The sequence below is a fragment of the Oncorhynchus nerka genome, linkage group LG23 (genome assembly GCF_034236695.1).
Source record: "Oncorhynchus nerka isolate Pitt River linkage group LG23, Oner_Uvic_2.0, whole genome shotgun sequence".
NCBI lineage: Eukaryota > Metazoa > Chordata > Actinopteri > Salmoniformes > Salmonidae > Oncorhynchus > Oncorhynchus nerka.
In genome coordinates this window covers 31,745,645-31,771,711 of record NC_088418.1, presented here as the reverse complement: position 1 = coordinate 31,771,711, position 26,067 = coordinate 31,745,645, and the positions used below count along the sequence as shown (strand labels likewise).

The following is a 26,067-nucleotide window of genomic DNA, read 5'->3' as shown; positions in this document are numbered from 1 at the left end:
TACAAACAGTGCAGTTATGCCCTCCATAAGGCAATTAAGCAAGCACAACATCAGTACAGAGATAAAGTAGAATTGCAAGTCAACGGCTCAGACACGTGGCAGGGACTTCAGACAATCACGGATTACAAAGGGAAAACCAGCTATGTCGCGGATGCTGGCGTCTTGGTCAAGCTAAACATCTTTGCCTACTTTGAGGATTACACAGTGCCATTGACACGGGCCACTCCCGAGGACTGTGAGCTCTAAATGACTACCCGTAGCACTCAATTCTGTCATTATGAAAAGCTTGAGAGGCTAGTTAAGGATCATATCACCTGCACTGTACCTGACTGCCTAGACCCACTTCAATATGCATAACGCCCCTATAGATCCACAGACGATGCAATCGCCATTGCACTACACACTGCCCAATCCCGTCTGGACAAGAGGAATAACTATGTAAGAATGCTTTTCATTGACTACAGCTCAGCCTTCAACACCATAGTACCCTCCAAGCTCATCATTAAGCTTCGGGCCCTGGGTCTGAACTCCGCCCTGTGCAACTAGGTCCTGGACTTCCTGACTGGCCGCCCCCAGGTGGTAAAGGTAGGAAATAACACCTCCACTACGCTGATCCTCAACACAGGGGCCCCACAAGGGTGCGTGCTCAACTTCCTCCTGTACTCCGTGTTCACCAATGACTACATGGCCACACATGCCTCCAACTCAATCATCAAGTTTGCAGACAACACAACAGTGGTAGGCCTGATTAACAACAATGATGACACAGCCTACACGAAGGAGGTGAGAGCCCTGGCAGAGTGGTGCCAGGTAAATAACCTCACCTTCAACGTCAACAAAACAAAGGAGCTGATCGTGGACTTCAGGAGACAGCAGAGGGAGCACACCCCCAACCATATTGACAGGGCCACAGTGGAGAAGGTGAAAAACTTCAAGTTCTTCTGTGAACACATCACTGACAATCTGAAATGCAAAAGCAAAAGCACCTATTCAACCTCAGGAGGCTGAAGGAATTCGGCTTGGCCCCTAAGACCCTCATACATTTTTACAGATGCACCATTGAGAGCATCCTGTCAGACTGTATCACCGCCTGGTACGGCAACTGCACCATCCGCAACCGCAGGGCTCTTCAGAGCGTGGTGTGGTCTGCCCAACGCATCACAGGGGGCACACTGCCTGGCCTCCAGGACATCTACAGCACCCAATGTCACAGAAAGGTCAAAAAGTTAATCAAGGACATCAACCACCCGAGCCACGGCCTGTTCACCCCGCTATCATCCAGAAGGTAATGTCGGTACAGGTGCATATTTTGATTTGTTTAACACTTTTTTGGTTACTACATGATCATATATGTGTTATTTCACAGTTTTGATGTCTTCACTATTATTCTACAATGTAGAAAATAGTAAAATAAAGAAAAACCCTTGAACGAGTAGGTTATTCCAAACTATTAACTGGTACTGTGTATATATATTTTTAAAATATATTTTCCTTTATTATTTTCCCCTAACCCTAACACCCCTCACCTAATTGGAGTAAACTAATGGACAACAACACTTAGGCTTCTACTTCTAGCCTATACAGTGCATCCTGTCTCCATTGATCATCCTTGAGATGTTTCTACAACTTGATTGGATTCCACCTGTGGTAAGTTCAATTGACTGGACATGATTTGGAAAAGCACACACCTGTCTATAGAAGGTCCCACAGTTGACAGTGTATGTCAGAGCAGAAACCAAGCAATGAGGTCGAAAGAATTGTCCATAGAGCCCTGAGACAGGATTGTGGGGAAGGTCTGGGGAAGGGTACCAAAAAATTTCTGCAGCATTGAAGGTCCCCAAGAAAACAGTGGCCTACATCATTCTTCAATAGAAGAATTTGGCGGCCAGCTTCCTAGAGCTGGCTGCCAAACTGAGCAATCGGTGGAGAAGGGCCTTGGTCAGGGAAGTGACCAAGAACCCTGTGGTCACTCTGACAGAGCTCCAGAGTTCCTTTGTGGAGATGGGAGAACCTTCCAGGATAACCATCTCTGCATCACTCCGCTAATCAGGCCTTTATGGTAGTGGCCACACAGAAGCCACTCCTCTGTAAAAGGCACATGACATCCTGCTTGAATTTAACCAAAAGGCACATAAAGGACTCTCAGACATTGAGAAACAAGATTCTCTAGTTATTTGAAACCAAGATTGAACTCTATGGCCTGAATGCCAAGCGTCATGTCACCTGGCACCATCCCTACGGTGAAGCATGGTGGTGTCAGCGTAATGCTGTGGGATGTTTTTCAGTGGCAGGGACTGGGAGACTAGTCGGGATCGAGGGGAAGATGTACGGAGCAAAGTACAGAGATATTCTTGATGAAAACCTGCTTAGAGTGCTCAGGACCTCAGACTGGTGCGAACGTTCACCTTTCAACAACCTGAAGCACACAGCCAAGACAACACAGGAGTAGCTTCAGAATAAGTCTCTGAATGTCCTTGAGTGGTCCAGCCAGCGCCCGGGCTTGAACCCAATCGTACATCTCTGGAGAGACCTGAAAATAGCTGTGCAGCGACGCTCTCCATCCAACTGAACAGAGCTTGAGAGGATCTGCAGAGAAAAATGGGAGAAACTCCCCAATTACAGGTGTGCCAAGCTTGTAGCCTCATACCCAAGAAGATGCAAGGTTGTACATTTCTGCCAAAGTTTGCTTCAACAAAGTACTGAGTAAAGGGTCTGAATGTCATAGTTCAGTTTTTTTTAAATTATGTTTTGAAAGTTCTGAACCTTTCTATTCTCACAGTTTCTACAGATTGTAAATTAAAGATAACATTTTATGTTAAAAGTATTATTATATTATTTATCGATTGACTATGACTTTTCAAGTCACCCAGGAGTGCTATCTGCAGAGTTAGCTCCAGGTAAATGTTGCACTTCTTCAACCATTCCTGCAACGTAAAACAAGCAACATATGGTCAGTACCAAAACAGTTCCAAAACAAATGATCAAATGTTTCTTCGTAGCAAAATCTGGGATGGGATGGTTGGGATGGTTTTATCCCCCATTTATATAACTAACATTCTATTGGTGGCAAGAATTTTGTATAATAATTTAAATGGAAAAAAGTTTTGAATCCGGTGTTGCTCAAGCCAACACTGCCTTTAAAAGTCAAAGCGCAGTGCGATGTCGGCACAGCGCAGTTTGTTTGAACCGTGGTCAGACAGACAGAGGTGAAGTGGTGTTTGGTGTACCTCTCTCAGGTAGCAGGAAATGCCTCTCAGTGCCGCACTCATTGCAGAAGGGGAGGGAAGCTGGAGAGAGAGGAAGAGAGAGAGAGAAAGAGAGGGATGGAGAGAGAGAGAGAAAGAGGAATAAAGATAAATATAGCTGCGAGCAGCAATGAACACGGTTCACAGGATGACGGAAAGGACAAATGATCAGTTGGATAACAATGCAAAGCACTATCAGGTAGGAACTAGCTTCCTTTATGTGCAATCAGTGAAAGCATTAGCATGTTTATCTCTCAGTATCACAAGGATGATGCAAGTGAAGTTTAGTCTAGTGCTGTAGGTTCGTTATCTTGGAATGCAGCTGGTAATCATTCTTAAAGTTAAGAGAAGAATGAGAAATGAAAAATGTTCAAGATGTAGGAAAATCGATCCTGGGAGACCATTGGGTCCTTGAGGCAAATTTGTTCAACATTTCAGGTCTCTAGGTCAAAAGGGGCGACGGATTTGAGGGTTTAAGTGAGACTGCTTATAACAGCACCTCATAGGCCAATCAGTACCATTATTTTTGACCAGGTTACTCATGACCTCTAGTTTCTGCGTGCCAAATATAGGCTATGAAGTGCGTGCTCGGAGAAGCACAGAGCAAAGTAATCTTTCTAAGATATCTGCTGGGATGGTGTAAATAAAACTAGGCAGCATTACACACTGCAAAGGATATTCCAACCCTGAGCCCTGGGCTGCTCTGCTCTTACTGATCAAAAACGTTTTTGTGTGCTGCTTAACCAATGGCTGTGCTGTGTAGACCTACGGTGGCAGTTCAGGAGGAGAGTCAAAGGCTTCTTTTGATTTTTGGTGGGTATTAAGCCTAGTCCAAAAATGTGCGTGAAGACTGGCCTACAGTTTATGTTCTGTTCAGTCTGAAAAGAGAGTGCGAAGGGGAGGACTGGAGGTCATCTTTGATAGCTTGCTAGTACTATAATCGATTTGATTAAAAACAATATGTTTCTTGCCCATTATGTATTTATCAGAGTTATTGACCTCACAATTAGACAGATTCGAGTAATTTACATTGTGGTGCTGAAACTTCAAGCAGCAGCAATCGGAAATGGACAGCTCATAGTGCTGAAAGAAGGCAAATTCGACGAGGCATTTCAACCGTCTTCATTTTAATTAGACTACTAACAACAAGAGGGCTTTGTGTTGGAGCCTATTTTTACCTATTAAGAAATAAGAGGTAAGCCTAACTGTTTGGCAGATGAAATTAAGCTATAGGCTGCTATAACCGGTCAGTTCCTCCACCCACTATTCACTCTTAAAATAGCCTACCTCTGTGTCAGTGAACGGCCGTTAAGTTAAAACCAAGATTCGAATTGAGGGGGTATGAGAGGGTATGCCATAGGCCTACCTTATTTTAAAGAAAGTGTCAAAAAGCACAGGCCTGCCCTTAGTTAGCTTAAGATTTTGAAGAAAATAAAACAGATCTGATTATATAAAATGATCTATAACAGCGCTTTGGTCCGCAGTAATTTATTCTAGAAACAAACTGTAAAATACCCGGGAAAGACGTGACACTGATGCATATGGGGATATCATTGTTTCACAAGACCATGGTGCTTGCCTACGGAGCTGTGAGGGGAACGGCACCTCAGTACCTCCAGGCTCTGATCAGGCCCTACACCCAAACAAGGGCACTGCGTTCATCCACCTCTGGCCTGCTCGCCTCCCTACCACTGAGGAAGTACAGTTCCCGCGCAGCCCAGTCAAAACTGTTCGCTGCTCTGGCCCCCCAATGGTGGAACAAACTCCCTCACGACGCCAGGACAGCGGAGTCAATCACCACCTTCCGGAGACACCTGAAACCCCACCTCTTTCAGGAATACCTAGGATAGGATAAAGTAATCCTTCTCACCCCCCTTAAAAGATTTAGATGCACTATTGTAAAGTGGCTGTTCCACTGGATGTCTTAAGGTGAACGCACCAATTTGTAAGTCGCTCTGGATAAGAGCGTCTGCTAAATGACTTAAATGTAAATGTAAATGTAATCTAATTCTGTCACTATCAACTGATTAAGCTATTCACTTTCTGTACAATAGAAGATGCTTAAACCCAGACAGCTTTTAGGGAAACACTTGTGACCTTCTCTCATTGGGTTACGCAACTGAAGAAGAGTAGCCAGCAGTTACAGCTGACATTTTCTGCAATGGTAGGCGGGGTGGAAAGTTAGGCCTACTCTGTATGGGGTGGAAAGTTAGGCCTACTCTGTATGGGGTGGAAAGTTAGGCCTACTCTGTATGGGGTGGAAAGTTAGGCCTACTCTGTATGGGGTGGAAAGTTAGGCCTACTCTGTATGGGGTGGAAAGTTAGGCCTACTCTGTATGGGGTGGAAAGTTAGGCCTACTCTGTATGGGGTGGAAAGTTAGGCCTACTCTGTATGGGGTGGAAAGTTAGGCCTACTCTGTACGGGGTGGAAAGTTAGGCCTACTCTGTACGGGGTGGAAAGTTAGGCCTACTCTGTACGGGGTGGAAAGTTAGGCCTACTCTGTACGGGGTGGAAAGTTAGGCCTACTCTGTACGGGGTGGAAAGTTAGGCCTACTCTGTATGGGGTGGAAAGTTAGGCCTACTCTGTATGGGGTGGAAAGTTAGGCCTACTCTGTACGGGGTGGAAAGTTAGGCCTACTCTGTATGGGGTGGAAAGTTAGGCCTACTCTGTACGGGGTGGAAAGTTAGGCCTACTCTGTATGGGGTGGAAAGTTAGGCCTACTCTGTACGGGGTGGAAAGTTAGGCCTACTCTGTATGGGGTGGAAAGTTAGGCCTAACTTTTGAAAGTACCATGCTCAGATTCCAAATGACGTTTCTGTCACACCCTGATCTGTTTCACCTGTTCTTGTGAGTGTCTCCACCTCCTCCAGGTGTCGCTTATTTTCCCCAGTGTATTTATCCCTGTGTTTCCTGTCTCTCTGTGCCAGTTCGTCTTGTATGTTTTCAAGTCAACCAGCGTGTTTTTCCCAATGCTCCTGTTTTCTATTCTCTTGTTCTAGTCTTCCCGGTTTTGACCCTTGCCTGTTTTTTCTGGACCTGCCTGACCCTTCTGCCATCAAGCCTTTCTGCCACCCTGTACTTCTTGGACCTTTTGCCTGTCCACGACCATTCTCTTGCCTACTCCTTTTGGATATAAATAAACAACTAAGACTCTAACCATCTGCCTCCTGCGTCTGCATCTGGGTCTCTTCTTGTGCCCTTATAGTTTCAGATTGAATTATTTGCAAACAGGGGCAATTTAGTTGCAAACAAGACACACTGATTTGGCAATAGGAAACCATCCGGGAACCATTGCCCCACCTCTGGTTTACTGACCCCTGCCTGCCCTGCCTATTGTCTGCCCTTGTTGGATTATTAAACCATTGTTAATTTGACATTGTCAGCATCACTGTCTTTACCGTCACACCTGATAATTTGTGTGTTATAAAAAAATATTCTACTTATATTGTGACGACCCTCCCACTGTCTGACAAATTCTTTGCTCTTTGTTTTCCTTAATAGGATGTCGGTGGGCGGAGCTGGGAGGGTCGTCAGCAAAATGGGACACACCTGGGCTCATGCCTGCCGGCCAAACCCTCCCTAACCCGGACAATTTTGTGCCGCCCCATGGGTCTACCGGTTGTGGCCGGTTGCAACAGAGCCTGGACTCGAACCCAGAATCTCTAGTGGCACAGCTAGCCCTACGATGCAGTGCCTTAGACCACTGTGCCACTTGGGAGGCCACCCCAACTCTTGTCTACAGTGGTCTGCGAACCCACAACCTTCTGGCCCACAGCCCTGGGCACTATCACAATTCCTGCATTGCCATGTAATGCTTACAGGATGCATATCTAACACTCTGGTCTGTTGAAGAAGTGAGGGTAAAGGGTAGACATGTTCTCGGCTATCCACTTTGTTTTGTTATTTTGTGTTTAGCAAAGTGTTTTATTTCCAAACGTTCAGGGAGGGTTTAGGTCAAATATATTTTGCTGAAGAGGGGGCCATCCATTTTAATTTCAGAGTGGTCTGATTTTCTTCTTGTAACCCTTATTATGAATAACGTTCACTCCCTTATCCCTTTTTATTGTAATCTGCCTTTATCTATCCTCTCATCGCTGTTGGTTTGGATCTGACATTTTGACTTCGGTTTCTGTCTGGTTTTGTTTGGCACGGGGTGGGGAAGAGATGACTCAAGAAGAACTTATGATGTGAGAGAAATTCCTGAAAAAGTCCAATGAAGTGAACTCCATCCCCCCTCCGTCCCTCTCTCCCTCTTTCTCACGGGCGGTGGGTGTTCCAGACAAATGTTGAAGCGTTTGGTTTGATCAGGCTTCACGCGGCGCAGGGCCACCCGCGACTCTCCGATGAACTCGTTATGCGTCAGCTTGTCCTCGTCACACACAGACACCCTGACGGATGGATGGAGGAGAGACAGAAGGAGAGAGAGAGAGAGAGAGAGAGAGAGAGAGAGAGAGAGAGAGAGAGAGAGAGAGAGAGAGAGAGAGAGAGAGAGAGAGAGAGAAAGAGAAAGAACACACACAAGTCAAGCAGAGTTGGTCACTTGTGTCTAACTCAGTCATGACTAAGGGCTCTGTTCAATCTGTAATTTCCGGTTGAGCAGACATGCAGTGTTTACTGTGAATGCAGTCTCCACTAAAGCATTGCCTTTAAATTACATTTACCCAGAAAGCTAAACTTCCGCGATGCAGATTTAATAGAGCCCTAGGTATAGGGGGGAGGAATAGGGCACAGAGACAAAGAGCGAGAGAGAGAGAGAGCATACAAGTAGACATGAACATTTAACAAAGTTGGTCATGATTAACTTAACTCAATTATGATGACTAACCATTGACAGGACTGACATGCACTGAATTAGAAAGAAACAGCCTGTGTAGCAGACGTCATTGTGCATCGCTTAGCTGTACCAATTCCTTCCGCTCTAGCTCACACCAAGACTAGAACCTGGGACATTTGCCTTGCAGACACGTGATCTCTGTCCTGATACATTCTAACCAGTCGCAAGTTTTCAGGCTGAGGAGTGAGATTCACAAATCCACATCTGTTACACCTGCAGGTATAATTTGATTTGATTTGATTTGATCATGCTTTTGAACTCGTTATAAACATGCATCAGCCTTTATAATGTCTTATTATAAAGGTTTGCAATGTGTTATGTGTCTCTATGTATCCACATTTCAACTGACTCAAAATGTTGGTATTTGGTCATTAGTCATCATGATGATAAGACATTATGAAGCTTATATGCTCATGACAAGTCTTAAAATGCATTACAACTGTATCATAATTCTGCTCCCGAGTGGCGCAGTAGTCTGATTTCAGAGAGTGAAAGTGCAGTATGCTAGGCTAATCTAATCCATATTTATGGGCTCTGCAGTTGTTTTTATATCCTGCCACTATGTCCCCTAAATTAGACAGAAACACACATGGAGAAAGAAGAGGGTGGGAGAGATAGAGGGTGTGCATGTGAAATCAAGGCAGAGCGTGGAAGGTGATGAAAGTGAGGGAAAGATGTGGGTGAGAAAGGAAAATGAGAGAGAGACACTGTTTGGATAATCTGGATAGTCCATCTGTACAGATGGCCATAGTATCAACAAACTACTGTTGATAAGCAGCTGCTTGCTAAGGTTATGGTTAGGATTAGAATAAGGATTAGAGTAAGGGTTAAGGTTAGGGTTAAGGTTAGGGTTAGAGTCAGGGTTAGTAAGATAGTTGAAATGTTACTGCCTCTCCAAAATAAAGTGTTACCTTCTGTTTTGTATGCACAGGCATTTGTGAATGTGTGTGTGTGTGTGTGTGTGTGTGTGTGTGTGTGTGTGTGTGTGTGTGTGTGTGTGTGTGTGTGTGTGTGTGTGTGTGTGTGTGTGTGTGTGTGTGTGTGTGTGTGTGTGTGTGCGTGTGCGAGAAAGAGAGTGACATGTGTGTGTGTGTGTGTTAGAGTGCGTGTGTGTGTGTGTGTGTGTGTGTGTGTACAAGAGAGTGACGGTGTGTGTGTGTGTGTGTGTGTGTGTGTGTGTGTGTGTGTGTGTGTGTGTGTGTGTGTGTGTGTGAGAAAGAGAGTGACGGTGTGTGTGTGTGTGTGTGTGTGTGTATGTGTGTGTGTGTGTGTGTGAAAGAGAGTGACAGTGTGTGTGTGTGCGTGCGTGTGCATGTGTGTATGAGAAAGAGAGTGACGTGTGTGTGTGTGTGTGTGTGTGTGTGTGTGTGTGTGTGTGTGTGTGTGTGTGTGTGTGTGTGTGTGTGTGTGTGTGAAAGAGAGAGTGTGTGATAGAATGTGCTGCCTGTTAGTCCACCGACTCGATCGCCTGATTTTCCTCTTTAACTAAATCCTTGATCAAGGGACCAAAATGGCCAAATTGCTGGCCTGGAACTGGGAAGGATGTACTGTACAAATATGTCTGTGTCCCAAATGGCACCATATTCCCTATATAATGCCCTACTTTTGACTAGGGCCCATATGGCTCTCGTCAAAAGTAGTGCACTATGTAGGGAATATAGGGTGCCATTTAGGACTTTGCTTATGTGAGGTCAGGTGCGAGAGGCCAGTTGCCCGGGGAAACCACTCGATAGCTGTTGATGGCTCCAGAGATAATTTACACTGTATTGTCTTATTAGCCTTCAGAACACAAGCAACTTTTACTTCACGTCCTCTAGAAGAAAACCAGCGAAACAAACACATAGAGACAGAGAGACCCAGACAGAGACACAGAGAGAGAGAGAGAGGAGGGAAGGAGAGAGAGAGAGAGAGAGAGAGAGAGAGAGAGAGATAGCGGGGAGGCAGATAGGGAGTCAGTGAAACAGAGAGAGAGAAGCAGACAAAAATGGAGGGGGGAGGAAGGGAGCGACACTCTATTGCCCACAGAATACATGATCAATTTCCTATTACCGTGATGGTGGCTGACATTTTCAGCTCCTTGGCGAACACAATGTCTGTAGCGGTGATAAAAGGCTGTTTGAATTTAATCCTCGCACTGGGAGAGTGGCACAACCCGAAGCTTCAATCAGTGAAATAATTTATTTAAATGAAGATGCTTCAATCAGTGAAATACACCAATCAAACCAAACATGCAAATTAACGTACACTATTTATACAAAGGTATGTGGACAGCCCTTCAAATTAGTGGATTCAGCAATTTCAGCCACACCCGTTGCTGACGTATATAAAATCGAGCAAACAGGCATGCGATCTCCATAGACAAACATTGTCAGTAGAATGACCATACAACGGTACAGCATACAATGACTTTCTAGATGATTCTGTGCTTTCAACTTTGTGGCAACAGTTTGGGGAAGGCCCTTTCCTGTTTCAGCATTACAATGCCCCTGTGCACAAAGCGAGCTCCATACAGAAATGGTTTGTTAAGATTGGTGTGTAAGAACTTGACTGGCCTGTACAGAGCCCTGACCTCAACCCCATTGAACAGCTTTGGGGTGAATTGGAACGCTGACTGTGAGCCAGGCCTAATCTCCCAACATCAGTGGCCGACCTCACTAATGTTCTTGTTGCTAAATGAAAACAAGTGCCAGCAGCAATGTTCCAACATGCAAAACCTTCCCAGAATAGTGGAGGCTGTTATTACAGAAAAAGGGGGACCAACTCCATAATGTCCATGCATCAATATATCTCATTCATCTCTATACAATGCCTTCAGAAAGTATTCACACCTCTTGACTTTTTCCACATTTTGCTTTGTAAAATTTATTAATTTGCGATTTTTTTTGTCTCTGGTATACACACAATACCCCATAATGTCAATGTGGAATTATGTTTTTCAAAATACATTTCAGTCTTCTGTGATGTATATAATTACTATTATATAGCCTGTAGGAAGGGTACCACATGAGGAAGGAGGATGTCTTCCCTGTAACGCACAGCGTTGAGATTGCCTACATTGACAACAAGCTCAGTCCGATGATGCTGTGACACACCGCCCCAGACCATGACAGACCCTCCACCTCCAAATCGATCCCGCTCCAGAGTACAGGCCTCGGTGTAACGCTCATTCCTTCGATGATAAACGCGAATCCGACCATAACCTCTGGTGAGACAAAACCGCGACTCGTCAGAGAAGAGCCCTTTTTGCCAGTCCTGTCTGGTCCAGCGACGGTGGGTTTGTGCCCATAGGTGATGTTGTTGCCGGTGATGTCTGGTAAGGACCTGCCTTACAACAGGCCTACAAGTCCAGGTGTGATGTTCGGATGTACCAATCCTGTGCAGGTGTTGTTACACGTGGTCTACCACTGCGAGGACGATCAGCTGTCTGTCCTGTCTCCCTGTAGCGCTGTCTTAGGTGTCTCACAGTACGGACATTGCAATTTATTGCCCTGGCCACATCTGCAGTCCTCATGCCTCCTTGCAGCATATCTAAGGCACGTTCATGCAGATGAGCAGGGACCCTGGGCATCTGTCTTTTGGTGTTTTTCAGAGTCAGTAGAAAGGCCTCTAGTGTCCTAAGTTTTCGTAAGTGTGACCTTAATTGCCTACCGTCTGTAAGCTGTTAGTGTCTTAACGACAGTTCCACAGGTATATGTTCATTAATTGTTTATGGTTCATTAAACAAGCATGGGAAACAGTGTTTAAACCCTTTGCAATGAAGATCTGTGAAGTTATTTGGATTTTTACGCATTATCTTTGAAAGACACGGTCCTGGAAAATGGACGTTTCTTTTTTTTACTGAGTTTATATATATATATGATTTAATACAGTGCCAAAATGGCACCCTATTCCCTACATAGGGCACTATTTTTCGATGCAGACATTTTCTCTCATGCTGGTGACAATCTAATTTCCCGCAGGAGATTGATAGTCTATTCTATACAACTGCGTCTCCCACGTGCGGCTTGAAGTCACCCAGACGAACAATCTGAGGCTTTCGTCACTTCTGGGGGAGGGGTCAATGAACTTAAATAACCCCTGGTGATGACTCCGACCTCAATCTGTCACTGCAGCTGAAGAGAGAGAGGGAAGGCGGAAGGGAGTGAGGGAGAGAGGGAGATAGGGAGGGAGGAGCAGGAAAGGGAGGGAGGGCGAGAGATGGAGGGGACAGAGAGAGAGAGAGAGAGGGAGTGAGTGATAGTGAAGGATGCGGTGAGGGAGAGGGAGGGAGGGGAGAGAAAGAGAGGAGGGGAAGACAGAAAAGGGGTTGACAAAACATGCAGATGAGAGTTATACAGACACTGAGAAATGAAAAAGAAAGTGTGTTTGTTTGTTTGTTTGTTTGTTTGTTTGTTCCAACTTCCGGGCGTGATCCAACTTCCGGGTTGGAGCGAGCGGTCGCATCTGCACTCGGTCCGCAGGTAGTATTACATTTCATTACATTTCATTATAGTACAACGGTTTGATTTGTCTAATCTTAGCAATTTTTCTTCTTAGCTAGCTACATAGCCGTCTTTGTATCATAGATAATTGCGTAATTATCGTATTTCGTCGTCCTAACGCAGTCTACACCGCCCTGCAGCTAGCTAGCTAGCTAACGTCTAACGTTAGCTAGTCCACCGTCTACCGATTAGCAGCACAACTTACACTTAACTGAACGACTTGATTAGTGTAGTGTTAGCTAGCTACATAGTTGTCTTTGCTGTCTTCGTATCCAAGATAATTGTGTAGTTTAGAGTGTGTAGTTTTAGAGTGATTATCTTAATTTACCGAGGTTAGCTAGCCAGCTATTTGTCGTCCTTAACGTAACAGAACTTCCGCACTCAACAATCCGGTCGCATTTCGCTTCGCTCCACAGGTAGTATCACATTTTTCATTTCATTACAGTACAGCGGCTTGATTTGTTTGATCGTAGCTAGCTACATAGCTAGCTACATAGCCGTCTTTGTATCAAAGATAATTGTGTAGTCTTGAGCGATTTTCTAGGTTAGCTAGCCAGCTATTGTCGTTCTTTTAACGCAACGTAACGTAAATCAACACTGCTAGCTAGCCAGCTAGCCCCGAATAGCAGCACAGTAGCACAGTAGAAACCATTACACTCAACAGAACGACTTGATTAGTGTAGTGTCAACAACGCAGACACTGCCAGCTAGCCTACATAGTCAACAACGCAGCCTCTGCCAGCTAGCCTACTTCAGCAGTACTGTATCATTTTAATCATTTTAGTCAATAAGATTCTTGCTACGTAAGCTTAACTTTCTGAACACTCGAGACGTGTAGTCCACTTGTCATTCCAATCTCCTTTGCATTAGCGTAGCCTCTTGTGTAGCCTGTCAACTATGTGTCTGTCTATCCCTGTTCTCTCCGCTCTGCACAGACCATACAAACGCTCCACACCGCGTGGCCGCGGCCACCCTAATCTGGTGGTCCCAGCGCGCACGACCCACGTGGAGTTCCAGGTCTCCGGTAGCCTCTGGAACTGCCGATCTGCGGCCAACAAGGCAGAGTTCATCTCAGCCTATGCCTCCCTCCAGTCCTCGACTTCTTGGCACTGACGGAAACATGGATCACCACAGACAACACTGCTACTCCTACTGCTCTCTCTTCGTCTGCCCACGTGTTCTCGCACACCCCGAGAGCTTCTGGTCAGCGGGGTGGTGGCACCGGGATCCTCATCTCTCCCAAGTGGTCATTCTCTCTTTCTCCCCTTACCCATCTGTCTATCGCCTCCTTTGAATTCCATGCTGTCACAGTTACCAGCCCTTTCAAGCTTAACATCCTTATCATTTATCGCCCTCCAGGTTCCCTCGGAGAGTTCATCAATGAGCTTGATGCCTTGATAAGCTCCTTTCCTGAGGACGGCTCACCTCTCACAGTTCTGGGCGACTTTAACCTCCCCACGTCTACCTTTGACTCATTCCTCTCTGCCTCCTTCTTTCCACTCCTCTCCTCTTTTGACCTCACCCTCTCACCTTCCCCCTACTCACAAGGCAGGAAATACGCTCGACCTCATCTTTACTAGATGCTGTTCTTCCACTAACCTCATTGCAACTCCCCTCCAAGTCTCCGACCACTACCTTGTATCCTTCTCCCTCTCGCTCTCATCCAACACTTCCCTCACTGCCCCTACTCGGATGGTATCGCGCCGTCCCAACCTTCGCTCTCTCTCCCCCGCTACTCTCTCCTCTTCCATCCTATCATCTCTTCCCTCTGCTCAAACCTTCTCCAACCTATCTCCTGATTCTGCCTCCTCAACCCTCCTCTCCTCCCTTTCTGCATCCTTTGACTCTCTATGTCCCCTATCCTCCAGGCCGGCTCGGTCCTCCCCTCCCGCTCCGTGGCTCAACGACTCATTGCGAGCTCACAGAACAGGGCTCCGGGCAGCCGAGCGGAAATGGAGGAAAACTCGCCTCCCTGCGGACCTGACATCCTTTCACTCCCTCCTCTCTACATTTTCCTCTTCTCTCTCTGCTGCTAAAGCCACTTTCTACCACTCTAAATTCCAAGCATCTGCCTCTAACCCTAGGAAGCTCTTTGCAACCTTCTCCTCCCTCCTGAATCCTCCTCCCCCTCCCCCTCCTCCCTCTCTGCAGATGACTTCGTCAACCATTTTGAAAAGGAGGTCGACGACATCCGATCCTCGTTTGCTAAGTCAAACGACACCGCTGGTTCTGCTCACACTGCCCTACCCTGTGCTCTGACCTCTTTCTCCCCCTCTCTCCAGATGAAATCTCGCGTCTTGTGACGGCCGGCCGCCCAACAACCTGCCCGCTTGACCCTATCCCCTCCTCTCTTCTCCAGACCATTTCCGGAGACCTTCTCCTTACCTCACCTCGCTCATCAACTCATCCCTGACCGCTGGCTACGTCCCTTCCGTCTTCAAGAGAGCGAGAGTTGCACCCCTTCTGAAAAAACCTACACTCGATCCCTCCGATGTCAACAACTACAGACCAGTATCCCTTCTTTCTTTTCTCTCCAAAACTCTTGAACGTGCCGTCCTTGGCCAGCTCTCCCGCTATCTCTCTCAGAATGACCTTCTTGATCCAAATCAGTCAGGTTTCAAGACTAGTCATTCAACTGAGACTGCTCTTCTCTGTATCACGGAGGCGCTCCGCACTGCTAAAGCTAACTCTCTCTCCTCTGCTCTCATCCTTCTAGACCTATCGGCTGCCTTCGATACTGTGAACCATCAGATCCTCCTCTCCACCCTCTCCGAGTTGGGCATCTCCGGCGCGGCCCACGCTTGATTGCGTCCTACCTGACAGGTCGCTCCTACCAGGTGGCGTGGCGAGAATCCGTCTCCACACCACGTGCTCTCACCACTGGTGTCCCCCAGGGCTCTGTTCTAGGCCCTCTCCTATTCTCGCTATACACCAAGTCACTTGGCTCTGTCATAACCTCACATGGTCTCTCCTATCATTGCTATGCAGACGACACACAATTAATCTTCTCCTTTCCCCCTTCTGATGATCAGGTGGCGAATCGCATCTCTGCATGTCTGGCAGACATATCAGTGTGGATGACGGATCACCACCTCAAGCTGAACCTCGGCAAGTCGGAGCTGCTCTTCCTCCCGGGGAAGGACTGCCCGTTCCATGATCTTGCCATCACGGTTGACAACTCCATTGTGTCCTCCTCCCAGAGCGCTAAGAACCTTGGCGTGATCCTGGACAACACCCTGTCGTTCTCAACTAACATCAAGGCGGTGGCCCGTTCCTGTAGGTTCATGCTCTACAACATCCGCAGAGTACGACCCTGCCTCACACAGGAAGCGGCGCAGGTCCTAATCCAGGCACTCGTCATCTCCCGTCTGGATTACTGCAACTCGCTGTTGGCTGGGCTCCCTGCCTGTGCCATTAAACCCCTACAACTCATCCAGAACGCCGCAGCCCGTCTGGTGTTCAACCTTCCCAAGTTCTCTCACGTCACCCCGCTCCTCCGCTCTCTCCACTGGCTTCCAGTTGAAGCTCGCATCCGCTACAAGACCATGGTGCTTGCCTACGGAGCTGTGAGGGGAACGGCACCTCAGTACCTCCAGGCTCTGATCAGGCCCTACACCCAAACAAGGGCACTGCGTTCATCCACCTCTGGCCTGCTCGCCTCCCTACCACTGAGGAAGTACAGTTCCCGCTCAGCCCAGTCAAAACTGTTCGCTGCTCTGGCCCCCCAATGGTGGAACAAACTCCCTCACGACGCCAGGACAGCGGAGTCAATCACCACCTTCCGGAGACACCTGAAACCCCACCTCTTTAAGGAATACCTAGGATAGGATAAAGTAATCCCTCTCACCCCCCTTAAAAGATTTAGATGCACTACTGTTCCACTGGATGTCATAAGGTGAATGCACCAATTTGTAAGTCGCTCTGGATAAGAGCGTCTGCTAAATGACTTAAATGTAAATGTTTGTGTCTGTCTGTCTGTCTGTCTGTCTGTCTGTCTGTCTGTCTGTCTGTCTGTCTGTCTGTCTGTCTGTCTGTCTGTGTGAGAGAGTGAGAGAGAGAGCAAAGAGGACAGAAATAGAAAGGGAACCCAGAGTACAGCGGTGAACGTAAGGCGGTACGTCCAGTACGACGTCCCAGCAAAATAAATAGTGGGGGTACACCGTAACGGTAAAAGCCTATCACAATAGGTCAAGAAAACTGTAGTCTATTAAAGCATTATTTATCGTTACAGCCTGTTTTGGAAAAAGGAAAACATGACAATATATTGTCTTTGTCAATACATTGCATTCAGTGGGAAAATGTAGGTGTCAAATGGTTCATGTTTTTTTCAATGGGAAAAGATGACTGTCATATGGTAGACGTTTTTGTTAATGCATTACATTCAATGAGAAAATAATGAGTCACAGGGCAGACAGACAGACAGACAGACAGACAGACAGACAGACAGACAGACAGACAGACAGACAGACAGACAGACAGACAGACAGACAGACAGTTTCAAGTATTTTTACATTTTTAATTTAATCTTTATTTAACTAGGCAAGTCAGTTAAGAACTAATTCTTATTTACAATGACGGCCTACACCGGCCAAACCCGGACGATGCTGGGTCAATTGTGTGCCGCCCTATGGGACTCCCAATCAAGGTCGGTTGTGATACAGTCTGGATTCGAACCAGGGTGTCTGTAATAACGCATCTAGCACTGAGATGCAGTGCCTTAGATCCTTAGATCACTGCCCCACTCGGGAATCAATCTAAAATAATGTGACAATATTATTTTCAGAATTAATTCTAACAAGTCACTTAGTTTCTACATCCAATAGAGGTCAAAAATGCTCTTAGGCCAATTGCATTAAAATGTCATATTCCAGGCCATGACCGTCCTCCAGCAGCATCAGATGTCTCTTTCCAATCACCACTGGAAATATGTCGCGAGTGGATGAATGTGCGTAGGTAGTATAGCAAAGGAGCCCTTTGAAGTGATTGTTTGACAATCAGATGAAAACATCATGACTGGCTGTGTTTATGCCACAATATTAGGTAAAACACTTTCTAAGTGAAATGACAAATCTTTACGACTAGGTCCACAGAGATCCTATTGAATGAATAGGGAAAGGAAATACCTAGTCAGTTGGACAACTTAAATCTACTTTTCAACCCTGCCCAAGTATAACACTTACCTGAGTGTCTTTCTGTACATGTCCTCCTCTGTGATGCCCAGGTAGGTGAGTCTTTCATTCCACACAGGGTTCAGGGTGTTGTGCACGATCTTAGTCTTCAGTTTGTTCGCCTGGGAGTGTTGAAGATCACAACAAAGCAGGGTTAAAACCCATACCCATTTACATTGGCCCTAATGGGCAAAGTGCCAACCTATTTGGGAAACATTTCATGGTACAGGATAACCGTGTCAATAATAAATAACCAGTGGCAAGGGATTTCCCTACTCCGACAACGATTATGTGTAAAAACTCTTAATAGGTGCAAAATAAATGTGACGTTTGATGATAAGGCTATATCAACACACTGTATGTAATGTGTGCTAATAACAACAGTGGACCTTGCAGGCTCCTGGGAGCAGGTGCAGCTTGACGTAAGGATCGGCCAGGCCATTGAAATCCATCGGCTTCAGACCCTTAGAGGTAGAGGGGGATGGGGAAAGAAAGAAAGAGGATAGCGAGAGGGAGAAAGAGGGGGGGTAGAGCATGTGGTGGGGAGGAGAGAGAATATCAAGTCCAACTGACAACATCGATTGTGCACAGTCGAAGCCCTACACGGGTGGGCATATGAACAATTCATTATGAAACCTCACCAAACATCTATCTTACTGTAGTAGAGGATAATAATGGTAGAGGGGGAGGGGACAGGGTAGTACAGGATTACATGTAACGGGGATTGCGTAATCCGAATGCAAATGTCAAGTAACTTTAATCAGCGCAAATACAACAAAAAAATCTGATTACAGTTACATTCTTAAAAACATTTGACTACATTTGGGATTACTTAGTATCAAGGGGGAAAATTGATAAAACTTTGTCAGCGTTGCTGTCATTTAGAGCACCCTCAAGATTCTAACATGCTCTCAAATATCATAGTGTTCTGCCGATTACCCATCAACAGTGGATGGCTTCTTTTGTATTCAAACTGATTGAATGAATAGGCAAGACTTCCATAACATTTACACCTGGCCTTCCCAGTCAATCAGACTGCTTTGTCGCAGTCCACTTTCACTCTCTCTCTCTCTCTTCTCTCTCTCTCTCTCTCTCTCTCTCTCTCTCTCTCTCTCTCTTTGTGTGCTCCATTGCGGGATCATTTTTGTCGTGATTGTTTTTCTTGCAATTTATTTATTGCGCAATGTCTTGAAAGCAACAACTGTTGTTACTGTAAAAGAGGGTCCCAGCTTTCTTTTGGTCAGAAAGTTATTTATCAAAGGATACTCACGTCAGCCATTCAAGGTGAGTGAGTGCATAGGCCTATTCATTACATTTACTGATATCAATTACACGGCTAACTATTAGTAGCCTAAATATTAGGCTGGCGTTTCCCAAACTATGTCCCAGTGACCCCAACGGTATTTTTTGTCCCTAACTCTTCACAGCTGAAACAAATAATAAACTCATCATTAAGCTTTGATTATTTTAATCAGCTATGTAGTGCTAGGGCAAAAAACTAAATGTGCACCCCTTCGGGGTCTTCAGGACCAGATTTGGGGAAAGCTGGGCTAGGCTATATTATCTAACTAACCACTTCCTCAGGTGCTGAATTAGCCCCAAATGAATTAACCTATGGAATATTAGTGTCCAAAGAGATGTAGACACTAATCTAGTGAACAAAAAAATAAGAAAAGTCTGGAACCCTGTTTCGATAATAAAATCGTAGCACCAATTGCCTAATATAGTCAAACCCAACATTCATGACAATCGCTGTTTAAATTTTCAAATAAAAATACCCGGAATCATGCATTCCTGCTTGGACATGTTAGATTAAAGGCCCGGTGCATTCAAAAACTTGATTTACCTGTGTTTATATATATTTCCACGCTATGAGGTTGGAATAATACTGTGAAATTTTGAAAAGGATTTACAACGTGCTTTTAGTGAACAAGCTCTTTGAAATGTTGGAGTTTTGGCGGGCCATCACCAGGCGGTAAATTAGTGAATTATAGGACGTCATGCTCTCACACAAGTCCCCAATTTGGAAATTTGGAAGTCATATTATTAAATTAAATAATGCTACATTAGGTACAAACTTTTAAAACATTTTTAAATATGTCGGGGTGATAGAAGTGAACGTAATCCAAAAGTATTCAGATTACGTTACTCATTTTGAGTGATCCAAACGATTATATTACTGATTACTTCATTGTCATGTAACTGTTATCAGTAACAGACTACATTTTTCAAGTAATCTGCCCAACACTGGGCAGGTATACTGTGGAGAGAGAGGAGTGGGGTGGTGTGTTGTGTTTTGAAACAAGAGGTGGGTTGGGGGGTAGAAAGGGAGCTCCATGCTGAGGGTAGAAAAGAGGGTGGCAGGCAGTGGTGTAAAGTAAAGTAAAAAATACTTTAAAGTAATACTCAAGTCGTTTTTTGAGGTACCTGTACTTTACTTTACTATTTATATTTTTGACAACTTTTAATATTACTTCACGACATTCCTAAAGAAAAGTATGTACTTTTTACACCAAACATTTTCCCTGACTCCTAAAAGTACTCATTACATTTTGAATTCTTAACAGGAAAATGGTCCAATTCAAGCACATACCAAGAGAACGTCCCTGGTCATCCCTACTGCCTCTGATCTGGTGGACTCACTAAATAGAGAACGTCCCTAGTCATCCCTACTGCCTCTGATCTGGTGGACTCACTAAACAGAGAACGTCCCTGGTCATCCCTACTGCCTCTGATCTGGTGGACTCACTAAATAGAGAACGTCCCTAGTCATCCCTACTGCCTCTGATCTGGTGGACTCACTAAACAGAGAACGTCCCTGGTCATCCCTACCACCTCTGATCTGGTGGACTCACTAAACAGAGAACGTCCCTGATCATCCCTACTGCCTCTGATCTGGTGAACTCACTAAACAGAGAACGTCCCTGGTCATCCCTACCGCCTCTGATCTGGTGGACTCACTAAACAGAGAACGTCCCTGGTCATCCCTCTGCCTTTGATCTGGCAGACTCACTAAACAGTGAGTCCGCCAATGTGTCCCTGGCTATCCGTAAATTTTTTAAAAATATTTAAAAAATAATGCCATCTGGTTTGCTTTATATAAGGAATTACAAATGATTATGCTTTTACTTTTGATACTTAAGTATATTTTAGCAATTACATTTACTTTTGATACTTACAGTAAGTATATTTAAAACCAAATACTTTTAGACTTTTACTCAAGTAGTATTTTACTGGGTGACTTTCAATTTACTTGAGTCATTTTCTATTAAGGTATCTTTACTTTTACTCAAGTATGACAATTGGGTACTTTTTCCACCACTAGTGGCAGGTGGATGATAGAGAGAGATGCTTGGAGAGAACAGTTTCTCTGAGACTCTGGGTTTGAGTGTAGCTACCTTGGCTTTGATTACGGTGCAGTGTAAGGAGCTGGTGGCTCGCTCATACAGCAGGTCAAACTCCAAAGTTCCCAAGGCGGCTGAAAGACAGTAACAGAAATACAACTTTAATGTATGATTCCTTTATCCCACAAATCTATGTTATGGTTCTGGTCTCCACCCCATTACTTCACTTCATTACTCAACCATGTTACTTTATTTTTGTACACCCTGATACTTTATCCTTGTTACTCCGTTACGCCACCATGTTACTCCATCCGTGTTACTCTACTCTGTCACTTCACTCTGTTACTCCACTCTGTAATTTCGCCCTGTTAACTCCATCATGTTACTCCACCCCGTTGTTCCACTCTGTTTCTTTACCCTATTACTTCCCTCTGTTATTCCCCTCTGTTACGTCACCCTGTTAGTCCACCCCATTACTCCACTCAATTACTCTACCCTCTTACTCCACTCTGTTACTCCACTGTGTTTCTACACCCACTTACTCCACCCTGTGCGACCCACTTACTCCACCCTGGGTATGTACTGCATTACTCTACCCTGTTGCTCCACTCTGATACTCCACTCCATAACCCTTCCACTCACTGCTGTCATCGCTGTCACAGCTGTCAATCTCGATGGATGTGTCCATGCTACCCATGGCCGACAACGTGCCCCCTCCGCCGTCTCCCGTTGCCCCCGCCAACAGTGGGGACAACAGGCCACCGCCGCCCCCTCCTCCTCCCCCTACTGCCCCTCCTCCGCTGCTGGGGCTGAGGGTGGAGGGAAACCCAGATGGATTGGCTGGATTCAACTCAGAGACGGAGGAAGTGGGCGAGAGGCGGGGAAAGTAGGCAGAGATCTGTCGTATGGGGCGGATTGGCCCGGGACAGACGTCAATGGCCATGTGTTCCTGGATGGAGATGGTCAGGCGCTTGTTTCCCTTTCGCACAGTCATAGGGCTGGAGGGGGAAAGAAACAGTTGTTATAGTCAGGGAATAGACACAAATCATGATATTGACCTTGAGGATATATTCAGTTGTGGTACTTAGTCTTTGATGACATCTGATCCTTTTTTCCATCTAACCACTTTGTGTTTTCCAACTCAGTCCCGGGGTTGTACGTATCAAGAGATTCAGTGTAAGTTTCCACATTTTGTTGTGTTACAAAGTGGGATTAAAATGGATTTAATTGTCATTTTTTGTCAACGATCTACACAAAATACTAACAACATTAACATTTGTAAAAAAATATATGAAAAATAAAACACATACAGTATATATTCATTAGATAAGTATTCATGTTAGATACGCATTCATGAGTCAATACACTTTTGGCGATGATTACAGCAGTGAGTTTTAGCGATTTCTACACCTGGATTGCGCAACATTTGCTCATTATTCTTTTCAAAATTCTTCAAGCTCTGCCAAATTTGGTTGTTGATCAATGCTAGACAACCATTTTCAGGTCTTGCCATAGATTTCAAGCAGATTTAGGTCAAAACTGTAACTTGGTCACTCAGGAACAATCACTGTCTTCTTGGTAAGCAACTCCAGTGTTGACTTGGCCTTGTGTTTCAGGTTATTATCCTGCTGAAAGGTGAACTAATCTTCCAGTGTCTGGTGGAAAGCAGACGGAACCAGATTTTCCTCTAGGATTTTGCCCGTGCTCAAATCCATTCCGTTTATTTTTTATCCTGAAAAACAATTACAAGCATACCCATAACATGATGCAGCCACCACTATGCTTGAAAATATGGAGAGTGGTACTCAGTAATGTGTTGCATTGGATTTGCTCCAAACATAACACTTTTTCTATTCAGGACAAAATGTTTATTGTTTTGCAAAACATTGTGTAGTATTACTTTAGTGCCTTGTTACAAACAGGATGCATGTTGTGGAATAATTGTGATTTGTACAGGCGTCCTTCTTTTCACTCAGTCAATTAGGTTAGTATTGTGGAGTAACTACAAAGTTGTGGATCCATCCTCAGTTTTTTCCTATCACAGGCATTAAACTCTAACTGTTTTCACCTTTGGCCTCACAGCGAAATCCCTGGGCAGTTTCCTTCCTCTCCGGCAACTGAGTTAGGAAGGATGCCTGTATCTTTGCAGTGACTGGGTGTATTGATACACCATCCAAAGTGTATTTAATAAGAACATACGCACATCCAGGTACTTTCCGCAGGAGCTGGAGTTGTAGGCAAACTCATGGAAAACACTGCTGCTCATGCTCCCAGGTGAAATGTATTAACAACGTTTCGACCCTTAGGTCTTCATCAGGCATCCATATCCCCGGTGGGGGTGGAAGGTCCTATATACGTATAGGGGCAGTACTCAGTGACATCACTTCCTAAAACAGGAGGTAAATTCTTTAAAAATATATATTTTCACAATATTAACATTCAATGTATCAAAATATATGATCATACACAGGGAATGTGATCAATATTTACAGTAATATACTTACAATATTCAATTTGGATTTTTTTAAACAACTATTTAGACATATTGAAACTATAGAAACAGTTCCAAGTCAAACTCCTCATTAAGGCCAAGAGGAGACAGTGTGTTGAGCCTGTGGATCCAGAAGGATTCCCTTTGAAGAAGTTTCCTCTCAATGTCCTCTCCTCTGTGTGACATCTTGACCATTTCTATTCCAATTTATCTCAGAGAGCTAATAGGATGTCCAGCTTGTACAAAATGAGAAGTAACTGGATTTTTGTCTCACCTGTCGGTGCTCACTGATCCGTGTCTTAAGGCTTCTATGGGTTTTCCCTATGTAAGACAGACCACAAGGACATTTCAACATGTAAATAATATTGGTGGAAATGCAGGAAATCAGGCCCTTGATCTTAAAGGCCCTTGATCTTAAATCTTTGTCCTGTGGGTAATTACATTTGTAATTACCCTCCAGAACCTTGTCCAAAAACGTTTCCCTTTTCTCTGGTGGGTAATCAGATTTAACCACAATATCCCTCACGTTGGGGGTCTTTTAAAACCCATGCGTGGGGGATATTTAAAAATGGGTTTCAATTGAGGGTCAGTATCAATAATGTACCCGTGTTTCCTGATACTGTCCTTAAATGTCTTCCCCAATAGTGAGTATTGGGTAAAGCACGATTGGCCATGTTCTGATTTTTCTTTGACTTTTGTGTTAAACCTTCAAAACAATCATTGGCATGTTTTACCCAATTGTCTTTTGTACCCCCTTTCCTTAAATCTTTGTGTGAGGTCCGTGGTCTGTTTCTGATAAGAAGCATCAGAGCTGCATATTCTTCTGATACGACTGAATTGACTTATAGGGAGACTTTTAAAAAGTGGACGTGGATGAAAGCTGTTACCTCTAAGGAGGGTATTTCTGTCCGTAGGTTTCCTATAGAGATCTGTAGAGGGAGGGTTCGTCCTTAATAACCTTCACATCAAGAAAACTGATTTGTGATAGGTCATAGTTAATGGTGAAGTGAAGGTGTTAATTCATAGTCTTTAGGTAAGTGTCACACCCTGATCTGTTTCACCTGTCTTTGTGATTGTCTCCACCCGCCTCCAGGTGTCACCCATCTTCCCCTTTATCCCCTGTGTTTTTAGACCTGTGTTCTCTGCTAGTCTGTTGCCAGTTCATTGTGTTTTTTTAAATTTTTTATTTTACCTTTATTTTACTAGGCAAGTCAGTTAAGAACAAATTCTTATTTTCAATGACGGCCTAGGAACAGTGGGTTAACTGCCTGTTCAGGGGCAGAACGACAGATTTGTACCATGTCAGCTCGGGGATTCGAACTTGCAACCTTTCGGTTACTAGTCCAACGCTCTAACCACTAGGCTACCCTGTCGCCGTTTGTTTAAGCCAACCAGAGTTTTGTGTCTCAGCTCCTGCTTTTTCCAGTTTCTCTTTTCTCGCCCTCCTGCTTTTGACCCTGTCCTGACTCTGAGCCCGCCTGTCTGACCACTCTGCCTGCCCCTGAGCCTGCCTGCCGACCTGTACCGTTGCCCACCTCTGGATTACCAACCTCTTCCTGACGCCGAGTCTGCCTGCCGCCAAGTACTGTTGCCCCACCTCTGGTTTACTGACCCCTGCCTGCCTTTACCTGTCTATTGCCTACCCTTGTTGGGATATTAAACTATTGTTTATTCGATGTGGTATGCATCTGGGAATTCCAAAAGTTCTTCCTGGGCGCCTGTATAGATCACAAATGTCATCCAAATATCTCTAAATTAGGAGAATATTGGGGAGAAAAGGGTTACGGTCTGGATTCAGCACCACCTGTTTTTCAAACATTCCTAGATATAGGAGAGCATAATTGGGAGCCATAGTGCTCCCCATCGCTGTCCCTTTGGTCTGAAGGAAAAAGTCTCCCTGAAAATAAAATAGTTGGAGGTTAGTACCAGTTCAGCCAAGTCCACAGTACAATTGGTGCTGGGTACAGCATTAGTGGGACGTTCATTGAGGTAGAACTTGAGGGCCCCTAGGCCGCCCTGATGGGGGATGTTAGTATATAGACTGGTAACATCAAAAGTACACAATAGAATTTTCAGGTATATGGTCCACAGATTTCCAAAAATGTATCAAATCAATAGTCTCTAGTATACGTGGGGAGGGAGATCGCCCAGAGTTTCACAAAATGGTCTACAAAGGTAGAGATATTATCTGTCAGAGATCCATTACTACTCACAGTGGGCCTGCCTGGTATAGGTGGTGTCATGCTCTTGTGAATTTTGGGTAGAGAGTATTAATACAGGTGTGGTTGGGCAGTCAACTTTCATAAACTCATTTGGTCTTTGCAATTTCTCCTTCATTCATACATTTTGTCAGAGACTTGAATTGATTAGTTTGGTCCTTTATTTTTCAGTTCCTTAAGAGATTCTTTCTCTGCTTTGGACATATTGTGGAATACCTTCTTTTTTTCTTAGCCAGGAGATTATGTACATCTTTCTTATCTAGGAGGCAATATGTTTCAAGGG

The 26,067-nt window shown here is 44.9% G+C and overlaps 1 protein-coding gene across 2 annotated transcripts in view; it reads right to left on the bottom strand.

Annotated features, from left to right (window-relative positions):
• LOC115106727 (double C2-like domain-containing protein alpha) overlaps window positions 1-26,067 on the bottom strand; it is a 79,828-nt gene that overhangs the window by 17,944 nt on the left and 35,817 nt on the right. For both annotated transcript variants that reach the window (XM_029629738.2, XM_029629739.2), the window contains exons 2-7: window positions 21,717-22,072; window positions 21,129-21,208; window positions 18,120-18,194; window positions 17,743-17,852; window positions 7,509-7,635; window positions 3,228-3,287 (exon numbers count right to left, since the gene is read on the bottom strand). In XM_029629738.2, the coding sequence (XP_029485598.1) occupies window positions 3,228-3,287; window positions 7,509-7,635; window positions 17,743-17,852; window positions 18,120-18,194; window positions 21,129-21,208; window positions 21,717-22,068 (804 nt within the window). In that variant the 5' untranslated portion in view covers window positions 22,069-22,072. The remainder of the gene's footprint in view (window positions 1-3,227; window positions 3,288-7,508; window positions 7,636-17,742; window positions 17,853-18,119; window positions 18,195-21,128; window positions 21,209-21,716; window positions 22,073-26,067) is intronic.